Source organism: Bos taurus, chromosome 4 (genome assembly GCF_002263795.3).
Source record: "Bos taurus isolate L1 Dominette 01449 registration number 42190680 breed Hereford chromosome 4, ARS-UCD2.0, whole genome shotgun sequence".
In the NCBI taxonomy this organism is placed as follows: domain Eukaryota; kingdom Metazoa; phylum Chordata; class Mammalia; order Artiodactyla; family Bovidae; genus Bos; species Bos taurus.
Window position 1 is genome coordinate 56,507,715 of NC_037331.1, and position 14,134 is coordinate 56,521,848.

The 14,134-nt window shown below is 37.7% G+C and overlaps 1 protein-coding gene across 4 annotated transcripts in view; it reads left to right on the forward strand.

The window, feature by feature from the left end:
• DOCK4 (dedicator of cytokinesis 4) overlaps positions 1-14,134 on the forward strand; it is a 479,778-nt gene that overhangs the window by 388,018 nt on the left and 77,626 nt on the right. For all 4 annotated transcript variants that reach the window (XM_059885863.1, XM_059885865.1, XM_059885864.1 and 1 more), the window contains exons 28-30: positions 4,443-4,518; positions 6,664-6,764; positions 7,472-7,530. In XM_059885863.1, the coding sequence (XP_059741846.1) occupies positions 4,443-4,518; positions 6,664-6,764; positions 7,472-7,530 (236 nt within the window). The remainder of the gene's footprint in view (positions 1-4,442; positions 4,519-6,663; positions 6,765-7,471; positions 7,531-14,134) is intronic.

Here is a 14,134-nt window from a genome sequence, read left to right on the forward strand (position 1 = left end):
CTTAGAAAAAGTTTATTTAAAAAAAAAAAAGCTATAGAAAAGTATAAAAAGTTCTACAAGGCTTACACTTTAGAAATACCTAGTACAGCAAATAATTATCACAAACCATAGATTTAAATACTGGTTTGAAACTACAGTCATTCAGCAAACACTTACTGGGCTAGGCCCTTGGTGATGCAATGTTAACCACAGACAAATTTCCCAAATATCATTGCTCACCGAGTTCCAGCTCTCATCATCTTCTTTTCCATCTCTAACACCAGACCTCAAAATGAATGATCACGTGCATCAGAATCACGTGGCTGAGCCCTGGTGTGATCTTGCCAAGCCATAGCCTTTGGTGAGACCCTAAAGCCTCATGTATCTTTCAGGTACTACTCATGTACTGACATTTGAGGACCACTAGCTTAGGCCATGGATAAGGCAATGGCAACCAACTCCAGTACTCTTGCCTGGAGAATCCCAGGGACAAAGGAGCCTGGTGGGCTGCCATCTCTGGGGTCGCACAGAGTCGGACATGACTGAAGCGACTTAGCAGCAGCAGCAGCAGCAGCAGCAGCTTAGGTCAGTTTCCCTGATGGCCATCCAGGATTTTGATCTGCCCTCTTAACCCTCCAGCTTATAGGGAATTTGTCATCCTCCGAGTTTAGATCTCCTTAGTTTTTCAGTGCACAAACATTAACCTTGTTGATGCCCAATTTATCCAAAAACTGGATATTGGAATCCAAAATATTCAGTCCATTTATAATTTATGGAGATGGGCTTTTGCTTGAGCAGATTATCAGGTTAAAGTAGTTTTCAAAAGGACAGTTTATAGGATGAGGTTTCTCTAGGGGGAATGACATTGCATAAAAATACTTTCTAAATGCCAGAAATGAGGTGGCAGCTGGAAAACTTGAAGAAAGAGCTTTGCTTTCCTGTCTGCTAGTTTCTCTTTTATGTATACATTTATCATGCTGTGCCATAGATTAGGGTTGTCAAAAGTGATCCTTATGGTTGCATTACTATGGCAGACACCAGTATTTTGACCATTTGTAGTAACAGATTGCAAACCTTTCTTGGCTATTGAATTGGAGCCCTGAAATTTGAAAAGTCCACATATTCAGAAACTGAGTCATGAGTAAAAGAATAAAACCAAAGGAGCCACATGGTTTTGGGTAAATTAGAACAAGTAAAGAAAAATCCTTAAACACTACAGGTTTCCACCACAGTGAAGGAGCCATAATATATATGTGCCTTTTTAGCTGATTGAGGGCCTGTATGCCAGGAAACTGTCTTAGTGCTGAGGCATAAAAAGCTCTGGGAGCTGCCTCTGTGACTTGGGCTGAATATTATAAGCATAAATGAAAAGCAATTGAAATAGTCATTTTAAGATCTTTTTAGCCCTGGGAAGTCATATTTTTGAAGGTCTTATCCCTCATCATACCACCTGCCGCATGCCAAAATGAAAAGCAGTTTTTACATTTTGTTTTTTAAAGTATTGGCCTATGTAATAAATTGCCAGGCTTCCCTGGTGACTGAGACTGTAAAGAATCTTCCTGCAATGCAAGAGACCCAGGTTCGATCCCTGGGTTGGGAAGATCCCCTGGAGAAGGAATGGCAACCCACTCCAGTATTCTTACCTGGAAAATCTCATGGACAGAGAAGTCTGGCAGGCTACAATACATGTGGTTGCACAGAGTCGAACATGACTGAGCGACTAACAAACATATGCAGTACTTTCCAAAACCCCTGAAAAGGCCTGTGCCCTGTAGTATTTATGCCTGATGATAAAGCACCCTTGGTAAGAGGATGAGATGTTCAGTGTAGAGCAAGGATGCATGTCCTGTTAAAGAGCCACGGCAGTCATTGGCCTAAAATTCTCGAAGGCAGGAGAATGTGAAGCAGTGTTGTTTGGAATGTGTTTCTGACGTGGACCTCTCCAGAGCCTTGCTCTTCAAAAGTTGGATTGTGAATCAACAGCGTGAACGTTTCCAGGAGCTTGTAAGAAATACAGAACTTTAGCCCTATCCCAAGCCTGCTGAATCATGATATACATCTTAACTGATCACCAGGTACCCATGGAAGTTTGTCTAACTCTTAAAAAGGTTTGTCTAGAGCAGTGGTTCTCAGCTCTGGTGTACATAGGAATCACCTGGGAGCTTTACTGATCCTGAGGTCCACATTGCACCCCAGTCCAATTATTAAATCTCTGGGGTGTGATCCAGACATCTGTGTTTTTTAAAGCTCCCCAGTGATTCCAGTAAGCAGTCAGCTTGAGGCTCACAGGTCCTTTATAAAGCCAGAGAGACTCCTTGTTTACCAGCAAGTGCTGTTCAAGAAGCTGTGGATTTTGTTCATGTGTTTGGGATCTGGCATATAAATTACAAATGAGTAGTCTTTGCCAAGGAATCATCACACTTGGAAGATTGAGTTTGTTGGCTCCTTTCCACAGCATTGGGCCCAATAATCCAAATCTCAGATATGTCATGTTTTACTAACACTAGAGGTTACTGTTTCTGAACAACAGTCCAAGCTAGAGTTGCGGGCCAGAAGGTCGTTTTGATGTGAAACTCAAAACGTATCGTGGTTCTGTGTATGTTTCTTCATTGACTATTGAAGGAAAACATTTGTTAAGGATGCAAAATTTTCTTCTTTCAACTTAGAAGCCCAACAATGCAATAGGTGCTGGACAAGGAGCCCGTTTCTTGCCTGATAGCGTTCCATTTTCTGATAATTAAGCTTTAGTTTTATATAGCAAGATTTGAATGAAGTACTTTAGAAACTTAATCAGTTACCAGCATGGATTCCATCAGTGTCTATGGACAGTTGTCACTTTATACTGTTCTGATATATGTGATTTGTCTCTTTGATGTGGAATTCACTGTTGATATCTGCCATTTGGGCGATAGAAGAAACCATAGGACTTCTCAATCTCATAGGCTTTACTTATGCTTGACTTTCATAGGATGGGTCATTGGAAGGGGTAAATGACATATTAAAAGGCATGTGAATGTAACACAGTGCTGGCTCGTGGTAGAGCAAGTACCCAAGAAAATGGTGGCTTTCTTCTCTTTCTTCTTCTTAACACATTATTGACTGGGGGTTTTGGCAGAAACTAATGCCTGTGGCCAGCAATTTGTTATGTAAGTGAATGCTGAAACATCTCCAGTCAATAACAGGTGACAGAAGATGTATTAATATCTCTGTCAATAAGTTGTTAACTTGAGCTTCCATATTCAACTATCCATTCCTTAGCCTCATTATTCGTCTCCTGCCCCACAGGGAGACTATAATAGTGACTTTTCCAACAGATTGCAATAATGAACATTTATGTTCTTCAAAAACTATAAATATTCTTCTAATGAGTAAATATTCTTTTAATCCCTGTTTTACCAGTAGGATAACCAAGGTGTGAGGTTGATGAGGTGTTTTGTTTTGTTTCATGTTATTTTACCTAGGGTCATACAATTACATCCTTCAATTACAAGTCCTGTAATGAGAACTAGGGCCTCATCACATCACAAGCACTTCCTTATGCATGCATCTTAGGAAAGGCCAAAGAGATTTTAAATATCAATCATTTATAAATTGGTGCTTCGTTTCTGGTGGTTTGGGGAGTGACCTATCTTGTTTCAATAAATGCTGTTATCTGATGTTAAATGAGCCAATTGGAATTGCATTCAGTTTTGAACATATGTTCTTGTAGCCGTAAAAAGGAGCAGATTTTGAACAAATTGCTTAACTCAAGAGTTGACCAAGGAAGCTTACTAAATCCTTTTTTAATCTCCCTAGCAGGATACAGATGACTGTATGTGGCCTCTCTGACAGGCTTTCCCTAATTCTCCAGCCCAGAGATGCCCCTTTCTCTAAAGTGCTGTAACACTCAGTTTCACACAGCTTAGTACTAGGATATAGACAATTTCACAGTCTGTAATGGTTTCTTTAGTGGCAATCTTGTCACCATGGAGAGGGAATCTGACTCCCATAGCTCTTACATGCCCACTAACACCTAAAATAGGGGAGAGCAGAGAGAAGATGGTCAAATAAATACTCAATATAATCCATTGCTTTAGCCTGCCCATTTCGTCTTTGGGCTCTCTCTCTTTTGCTGTATTTTGTAAGTTTTTATACTTTCTTCCGTGTTAATAAAATATAGACTACTGTAAATTTATTTAAAAGTTTTTGCTTTGTTTACAAATTTAAATATTGTAAAACATCAAGACAATATAATTCTGAGTCATATGAATTTATAGATTTTTCTGCATATCATTTCAGTGATAGATTCTTTTACTTTTTTTTCTAAGTGTTCTCTTTTTTATTTCTAATATGAATTATCTAATATTGTTCCACAGGCTTACTGAAGAGGTTTTCTTTTGTCTTAATTACTTTATTCTTGCCTAATAAATGGTTTTCACTAATGTGAAGTTTTCAACTTAAAATGTATTCTTTTTTATCACTAGCGTCATTATTACAACAGTTCTGTACCTGTCAGATGCACTTCGGAAGAACTTCTTAAATGAAAACTTTGATTATAAGGTCAGTATCCATTTAGATGACTATCTTGCTTGAGCTAAAACGTTTTACATTGTCCCTCAAGAAATTTCCTCATGAATTTTCTTTCTCTTAGTAATAAGAAAATAAAGTTATTCTAGCTACCTCAAATTAATCTTGGAGCATATTAGTTTCAATTATGAATAATGTTAAGAGTTCTTCATTCTATTTGTGAATAAGTCAGGTCTATAACTATGTTCATCAACCTGGTCGAAATCATAGTGCTTAAGAGGAAAGAATGTGCTTTACTGTTACTGTAAATTTTGATTTTTTTTCTTTTTGATCCCCTGCAAGACAAAAAGAACTTAGTGCATAATGTTTTAAAGCATCTTTTAAAATAGAGTTTATGTAAAGAGCATATTTACAAAGTAAACTGGTTAGTTCCTTTAGATCTCTATCTTCTTATATTTTAGAATGAACTAGTGAAAAGGAAAAAAAATGAACAATTAGTAAGATTCTTTAGGGCAGATCTCTCTGTAAGTTTGTAATGTAATATGATATGCCTGGGTCTCTAAGAATTCTCAGTATACCATTTTTTAAATAGAGAATGAAAAATGGTAAATAAAGATGGGCAGTGCCTATCCTGGTTTCCCTTCTTAGTGGTGTTTTATGTTTTCGACATCTTAATTTCCCATTCTTTTAAAAATAACGTCTTTTATACTAAACATTCAATAAAATTTCCTTATCAGAGAACTAGAAAATACAAAAAGCATAGTAGAAACCAGTGGAATTTTAATGGTTGCATAATAAATGTCTTTATACTTTATAATAAAATATCAAAATTTCATAATCACCACATTACTTTTTAATATTCAGTTTGTTTCTACTGTTTTATTCTCATAAATTGCTCTTTTTATGTATTTCTTACAAAATAAAATTTGACTTATATTCCTAATTGTTTCTTTGGATAAATATTTATAAATGAAAATGTTGAGTTAAAGGTTGTAACAATTATATTTGATTGCCTAGGTATACACCAGTACTAGAGGAGACCATTTTGGGGGGCAATTTGATAAGGGGAGCAATTTTTTGCTTTATTTACATTTCTCACTGAGATGAAGTAAAGTCACTCAGTCATGTCTGACTCTTTGCCACCCCATGGACTGTAGCCTGCCAGGTTCCTCTGTCCATGGGATTTTCCAGGGAAGGATACTGGAGTGGGTTGCCATTTCCTTCTCCAGGGGACCTTCCCAACCCAGGGATAGAACCCTGGTCTCTTGTATTGCAGGCAGATTCTTTACCATCTGAGCCAAGGGAAAGCCCACATTTCTCACTAGTTATGTTATTAATTATTCATTGGTTATTAATCATTAACTATATTAGTTATTGACTAATTATTGACTAAAATTCATGTTTTGTGAGGTATCTGTTCTTTTGTTCATCATAATACTTAGAGTTTTATATTCTTTTTAATTTGTGAACACTCTTTATAAAATATATTAATTCTTTATAATGTTTCTCATATTAATCTTTAATTTTACACGATGTCAATAGAAAAGTCGTTTCTTTCCCTATGTCCTCCATGTTTTTGGTTACATTTATTTCTGGAAATTTTATTTTGATCTCTTTCTAATGCATTTTTGGTGTAAGAGAACTTAGAAGATTTGTCTGGGTGGGGAATTTTTATGTACTCTCTGAATTTAAATCAATTAGCATATCCAAAAGAGTGTATGTATCTTTCTTTCTTTCTTTCTTTTTTTTTTTTTTTTTTTTGAGTCCTACATTAAAAGGGGTTCCAAAATGAAATCACACTGAAATAAAGTTATCCAGCTTATGCCTCAGCCTCCTTGGAGACACACAGACATGTTATGAGAGAAATGAAGTATCTACCACTTAGCATATACCAGAGAGCCCATGAAACTTGGGATACAGCAATATAAAAATAGTATCTAGTTAGTTTGCTTCTTTGTTATAGGAAATTTCACAGATGTATAAAAGTAAAGAGAATAGTATGATGAATCCCTCATGTACCCATACCCAGATACAGCTACTATCAACTCATGGCCCATCTTCTTGCAACTCTCCCCCCATCCACTTAGCACTTTTGAAGCAAATCCAAGATATCTTGTCACTTCGCCTGTAAATATTTTTGTAACCCCATAGTATTTAAATATGTCATTCTCATTGTAGATCTGGGATTCCTACTTTTACCTTGCGGTCATTTTTATAAACCAGTTGTGTCTGCAGTTAGAGATGTTTACACCTTCCAAAAAGAAAAAGGTATTAGAAAAGTAAGTACCAGTGTATAATTGGGTAAGAATATGAGGCAAATCAAATGTTGTGCCTTTTAAAAAGTATTTCAGTTCGAGTGATTCATAAATCTGATCTCCATAACTAGAAATCAAAGTGGAGGGGCAATGACCAAGAGGACAACCAAGCAACTTTTCTGGGAATTTCACTATTTTGAGCTTATTTAGAAATCTTTGTCCTCAGTCTTTCAGGATTCAAAAATACTATAGGAGCCAAAAATTATGAGACAAATATGTTTCACTCAAGGGTTAATATGTGAATTTGAATTAGAGGCATCAAGACATGTATTAATACATTGTAAAAATTTCCAGTTATAAAATGAATGGATGTAATGTACATACAACACTGTGATTCTAGTTAATAATACTGCATTGCATATTGAAAGTGCATCTTGAAAGCTTTCATCAAAAGAAAAAACATTGTAACTAGTTATGGTATGGATATTAACTGGACTTACTGTGGTGACAATTTTGCAATATATACAAATATTCAAATTGTTATGTTGTATACCTAAAGGCAATATGATATTATGTCAGTTATACCTCAGTAAAAGATGTGTACATTAAACATTTTCAATTAAGAACATGTTGTCTTTTAATTCAGAATGACAGATTGTGTCCTAAAAAGACACAGATAACTTCTTTTTTCTGGAGCCTTTGTATCAGGTTTGATTTTTATTCCATTTCAGATATGGTGACATGCGGGTAACAATGGGTTGTGAAATTTTCAGCATGTGGCAAAACCTAGGTAAGTGATGAAAACAGAAGCCCCCTCCTGTTTTATAGCTCATCACTGTTCTTGTAAGGAAACAAATGAAGATGGACAGTTTACCACTGACAGCATTTGAAACCAAATGTCTGAATCAATGAAGAAGTCTAGAGAGACTAAGTGACACTTTGGCATTGAATAAGGCTACAACTGATTCTTTAAATTGTTATCTATCTGAAAAATCACCTTTCTTTTGTGTGTTTCATTGAATGACAAATTTTATAATCTAGCATTATTCCAGTACGACCTGCAATGAGCTAACCTTTCAGAATTTGGAATTATAGCAACTCAGAATTTCTAGAACCCTGAATTGAGGCTGTGAATCATAACGAATTTAAAATAAGCTTCATGAAACATTGACTTGAGCATCTGTACTCTTAAAATCTTGAAACCAATGACCTATCATAAAAACTATAGCCAAAGGATTTTAAAGCATCTGTAGTTGCTAAGAAACGATTAGATCCAGTTTTGTTAATCTGCCACAGCAGATAGAGCATATTATCCAGCAAATTGATGACACAGATCTGGTTGCATAAAAAAGAATAATATTTAGAAGAAACATTGTTTTAAAATCTCATTGGCATTGGGTTTCTTTGTAGAAAGTCATAACTTACTTAATTTGACATGTTAATATGCATGCTTATAGCTCTGCTCTGTTTAGTTGCTCAGTTGTGTCCCATTCTTTTCCACCCTTTGGACTGTAGCCCACCAGGCCCCTCTGTCCCTGAGATTTTTCAGGCAGGAATACTGGAGTGGATTGCCATTTCCTACTCCAGGGGATCTTCCCCACCCAGGGATTGAACCCACATCTCCTGCATTGCAGGCATTCTTTACCGCTGAGCCATCCAGGAAGCCCTAAGTTCATAGCATTCATTTACTATTATAATTCTTCCTTGTGATTTATTAAAGTGATGGACCTATTTGAATTGAATATATAATGACCTGAAAGTGTATTTTCTCTTGGACTTATCCAAACACAACTTGAAAATGGCAAAATTTGTTTTCTGTAACTGGAAATAGAACCCTTATCATTTTACTTCAATTCATGTTACAGAAGTGATTTTTGACCAAGATGCCCCTCAAATGTAGAATACATACGGGGCAATTTGAAGAAACCTTGTTATATATAATTGAGCCCAGTGTTTGATGCTAACTGATAATTTCAGGGGGAAAAAAAAAGCAAGTTACCACTTGAAAGCAACCTCAAACTATCTAAAACCAGCCAGAGAAGCCCATGAAATATGTTTGGATTCAACTGAAAAATAACCTCAAATTGTCTTATATGAAGAACACCTCCTCTCAGTCTTCATGTTCCATTGATTCTTTGTGTCTTTGCTTTTCAAAAACAGATCAAGACCCTTGGAATGTCCCTATTGCTTTTGGCATTAATTTAGCAAAGAGTTTTCCAAAGAAGGCTACACTGAAGTGCGTTTGTGGCTTAAGCTCTTGCCAGAGCTCAAATGATAAGACCTGTACAGGTTCGCTTGAGTTAACAGAATGTGAGAGAATGGCAGGCTAACATCTTCTAGATAAATCTTAGCACAGCCATGTGTGGTATTTCCACACAAAGCTTTCTCTAAGCCAGCATACCTGTGTCCTTAGGCCCATGACCTACTAAATAAAACTGGCACCTTTTGTTGCATTAAAGATGTCATTGTTTGCTTCCTAAACTTTTCTCCTCTATTTTGTCTTTAACAAAAGTATGTCTACCTCTCTGGGTTTTGTTCTCCTCAGAAACCTGAACAATGTAAAAAAAATCTCTAAAGCATGCTGATCCCCATGCATTCTGATGTCAGTGCTCTTTAGAACAGTGATCCCAGGTGGCTCAGTGATAAAGAATCCCCACTGCCAAACAGGATATGTGGGTTCGATCCCTGGGTTGGGAAGATACCCAGGGGAAGGAAATGGCAGTCCACTCCAGTATTCTTGTCTGGAGAATCTCATGGGCAGTGGAGCCTGGTAGGCTGCAGTGCATGGGATTGCAAAGAGTCACAACTTAGCAACTAAACAACCACAAGGGCACTCAGTAAACAGCATCACCTGGAAGCTTGTAAGAAATGCAGATCCTTTGGCTCCTCTCAAGACCACTGAAACAGAGTCTCTGAGAACCCCTGAGAGGAGGCACAACAGTCTTGAGTTTTTCCAAGTTCTGCAGGAGATTCTTAGGCACTTGGCTAAAGATTGAAAAGCGCTGCTGTAGACAGCACTCTAGCCTTTCTTTGTTTTTCCAACCCTGAAGTCTGGCTCTAGCGCTCTGTTATAATCAAGTGCAAATTCCCAGCATGACGTAGTTCAAGTATGAGGTGTGTGTACACTCTCACTTCATTCCTTAGTTTCTGCATTATTTCCCTGGAGTTGTGGTCAGCCTTCCAAAACATGAGGTGAATTTTACAGGTCATTGCTGCCATACAACCACTGGAATTGGAGACTGTTTAGAAATGTGAAAACCTCTTTTCCAACGTATATTTTTACAAAAATGTTAAGAAAAATTAAGTATTCAGGGTATTATTTTAACACCCCTCATAGGGCTTAAGTCAGCATGTTACTTAAGAATATCAATATACATTAGAATTTGGAGTGCCTAAAAATGTGTAATATTGAGTGTTTTTCTTGCTAAAGGAGAATTTATTCAGATAATTAAAGGTTTTCATTTTATACCATACACAAAAATTTAAAATGGATTAAAGACTTGAATGTAAGATCTGAAACTATAAAACTCTAAAAAGAAAACATAGTCAGTACAGTCTTTTATATCAGTCTTAGCAATATCGTCCTGAGTATGTCTACTTAGGCAAGGGAAACAAAAGCAAATATAAACAAATGGGATTAAATAGAACTTAGAAATGTCTGCACAGCAAAGGAAACAATCAACAAAACAACAAACTGCATACTGAATAGGAGAAGATATTTGCAAATCATATATCCAATGCTGCTGCTGCTGCTAAGTCGCTTCAGTTGTGTCCGACTCTGTGCGACCCCAGAGACAGCAGCCCACCAGGCTCCCCCGTCCCTGGGATTCTCCAGGCAAGAACACTGGAGTGGGTTGCCATTTCCTTCTCCAATGTATGAAAGTGAAAAAGTGAAGTCGCTCAGTCGTGTCTGATTCCTAGTGACCCCATGGATTGCAGCCCACCAGGCCCCTCCATCCATGGGATTTTCCAGGCGAGCATACTGGAGTAGGGTGCCATAAGAGGTTATTATCCAAATATATGGGGCATCCCAGGTGGCACAGTGGTTAAGAATCTGCTCTGCCAATGCAGGAGACACAGGTTTGATCCCTGGGTCGGGAAGATCCCTTGGGAAAGGGGATGGCTACCCCACTGTAGTTAGTATTCTTCCTGGAGAATTCCAGGGACAGAGGAGCCTGGTGGGCTACAATCCATGGGGTCACAAAGAGTTGGAAACGACTGAGCAACTTAGCACTCATACAACTCAACCACAACAAATGATTAAAAAATGAGCAGAGAATCTGAACAGACATATTTTCAAAGGAGACGTGCAGATGGCCAGCAGGCACATGGAAAGATGTTTAACATCACTAATTATTAGGGAAATGTCAATCAAAACCACAATGAGATATCATCTCATGCCCATTAGAATGGCTGTTATCAAAAAGATAAGAAGTAATAGTACTGAACAGGATGTGAAAGAAGTGGAACCATCATATACTGTTGGTGGTAATTTTCTGTAGTGGCTGCACCAATTTACATTGATAAATTGATAAATTTGGTAAACTGTTGCAGCCACTATGGAAAAAAGTATGGAGAGTCCTCCAAAAATTAAGATTAGATCTACCATGTGACCAAGCTATTCCACTTCTGGATATCCAAAGAGTACCAGAAAATTAATTTGTACAGATATATGCACCCCTATATTCATTGCAGCATTTTTTATTGTAGCCAAGATATGGAAACAACCTAACTCTCCATTAACAGATGAATGGGTCAAGAGATTGGATATACATACAACAGAATACTACTCTGTCATAGGAAAGGTGAAATATTGTCATTTTTGACAACCCAGAGGGTATTATGGGTGTCCCTGATGGCTCAGATGGTAAAGAATATGCCTGCAATGCAGGAGACCTGGGTTCAATCTCTGCTTTGGAAAGAACCCCTCAAGAAGGGAATGGCTATCCACTCCAGTGTTCTAGCATGGAAAATTGCATGGACTGTATAGTCCATGGTGTCAACAAAGAGTCGGTCACAACTGAGTGACTTTCACTGAAACTGAAACTGAGAGGGTATTATGCTAAGTGAAATAAATCAGGCAATGACACTTACCATATGATTTCACTCATGAAGAATATTAAAAGTAAATAAATGAACAAACAAAGTGAAACAAAATAAGCATGTAGAGAATGGATTAGTGGCTACCAGATGGGAAGGGAAGTTGCTATTGTTGTTCCGTCCCTAAGTCATGTACAACTCTTTGAGACCCCATGGACTGCAGCACACCAGGCTGCCTTATCTTTCACATTCTCCTGGAGTTTGCTCAAACCCATGTCCATTGAGTCAGTGATGCCATCCAGCCATCTCATCCTCTGTCACCACCTTCTCTTCCTTCCATCAATCTTTCCCAGCATCATGGTCTTTTTCAATGAGTCAGCTCTTTGCATCAGGTGGCCAGAGTATTGGAGCTTCAGCTTCAGTGAATATTCCAATAAATATTCAGGGTTGATTTCCTTTAGGACTGAATGGTTTAATCCCCTTGCTGTCCAAGGGACCCTCAAGAGTCTTCTCCAGCATCACAGTTTGAAAGCATCAAATTCTTCGACTCTCAGCCTTCTTTATGGTCCAACTCTCACATCCGTACATAACAATTGGAAAAATTATAGCTTTGACTATATGGACCTTTGTCGGCAAAGTGATATCTCTGCTTTTTAATATGCTGTCTAGTTTTATCATTGCTTTTCTTCCACAGAGCATCTTTTAATTTCATGGCTTCAGTCACCATCTGCAGTGATTCTGGAGCCCAAAAAAATAAAGTCTGTTACCGCTTCCACTTTTCCCCCTTTTATTAATATTTGCCATGAAGCAATGGGCCTGGATGCCATGATCTTAGTTTTTTGAATGTTGAGTTGCAAGCCAGCATTTCACTCTCCTCTTTCAACCTCATCAAGAGGCTCTTTAGTTCCTCTTCACTTTCTGCCATTTAAGTGCTATCATCTGCATATGTGAGGTTGTTGATATTTTTCTTGGCAATCTTGATTCCAGCTCATGCTTTACCTGGCCTGGCAACTTTCATGTCTGTAAGTTAAATAAGCACAGTAACAATATATAGCCTTGATGTACTCCTTTCCCAGTTTTGAACCAATTCATTGTTCCATGTTCGATTCTAAACTGTTGCTTCTTGACCTGCATACAGATTTCTCAGGAGGCAAGTAAGGTGGTCTGGTATTCCCATCTCTTTAAGAATTTTCCACAGTTTGTTGTAATCTACATAGTCAAAGGCTTTACCATAGTCAATGAAGCAGAAGTAGATATTTTCCTAGAATTTTCTGCAATGTTTATGATCCAGTGGGTGCTGGCAATTTGATCTCTAGTTCCTTTGCCTTTTCTAAATCCAGCTTGTACATCTGGAAGTTCTTGGTTCATGTACTGCTGAAGTCTAGCAGGATTTTGAACATTACCTTACTAGCATGTGAAAGGAGTGCAATTGTATAGTAGTTTGAATATTCTTTGGCATTGCCCTTTGGGATTGGAATGAAAACTGACTTTTTCCAGTCCTGTGGCCACTGCTGAGTTTTCCAAATTTGCTGATATATTGACTATAGCACTTTCACAGCATCATCATCTTTGGGGATTTTGAAATAGCTCAGCTGGAATTTCATCACCTCCACTAGCTCATTTCTTAGTAATGCTTCCTAAGGTCCACTTGACTTCACAACTCCAGGATGTCTGGCTCAAGGTGACTGACCACAACATCATGGTTATCCAGATCATTAAGACCTTTATGTACAGTTCTTCTGTGTATTCTTGCCACTTCTTAATTTCTTCTGCTTCTGTTAGATCCTTGCCATTTCTGTCCTTTATTGTGCCTATCCTTGCATGAAATGTTCCCTTGATATCTCCTATTTTCTTGAACAATTCTCTAATCTTTTCCATTCTATTGTTTTCCTCTACTTCTTGCATTGTTCACTTAGGAAGGCTTTCTTATCTCTCCTTGCTATTCTCTGGAACTCTGCATTCAGTTGTGTATATCTTTCCCTTTCTCCTTTGCCTTTCACTTCTCTTCTTTTCTCAGCTATTTAGAAGATCTCTTCAAACAACTATTTTGCCTTCTTGCAATTCTTTTCCTTTGGGATGCTTTTGGGTCACTGCCTCCTATACAGTGTTACTAACCTCTTTCTATAGTTCTTCAGGCACTTTGTCTACTAGATCTAATCTCTTGAATCTGGTTTTCAACTGCACTGTAAAATCATAAGGGATTTGATTTAGGTCATACCTGAATGGCCTCGTCGGTTTCCCTACTTCAATTTAAGCCTGAATTTGGCAATAAGGAGCTCATGACCTGAGCCACAGTCAGCTTCAGGTCTTGTTTTTGACTGTAGAGAGCTTCTCCATCTTCAGCTGCAAAGAAT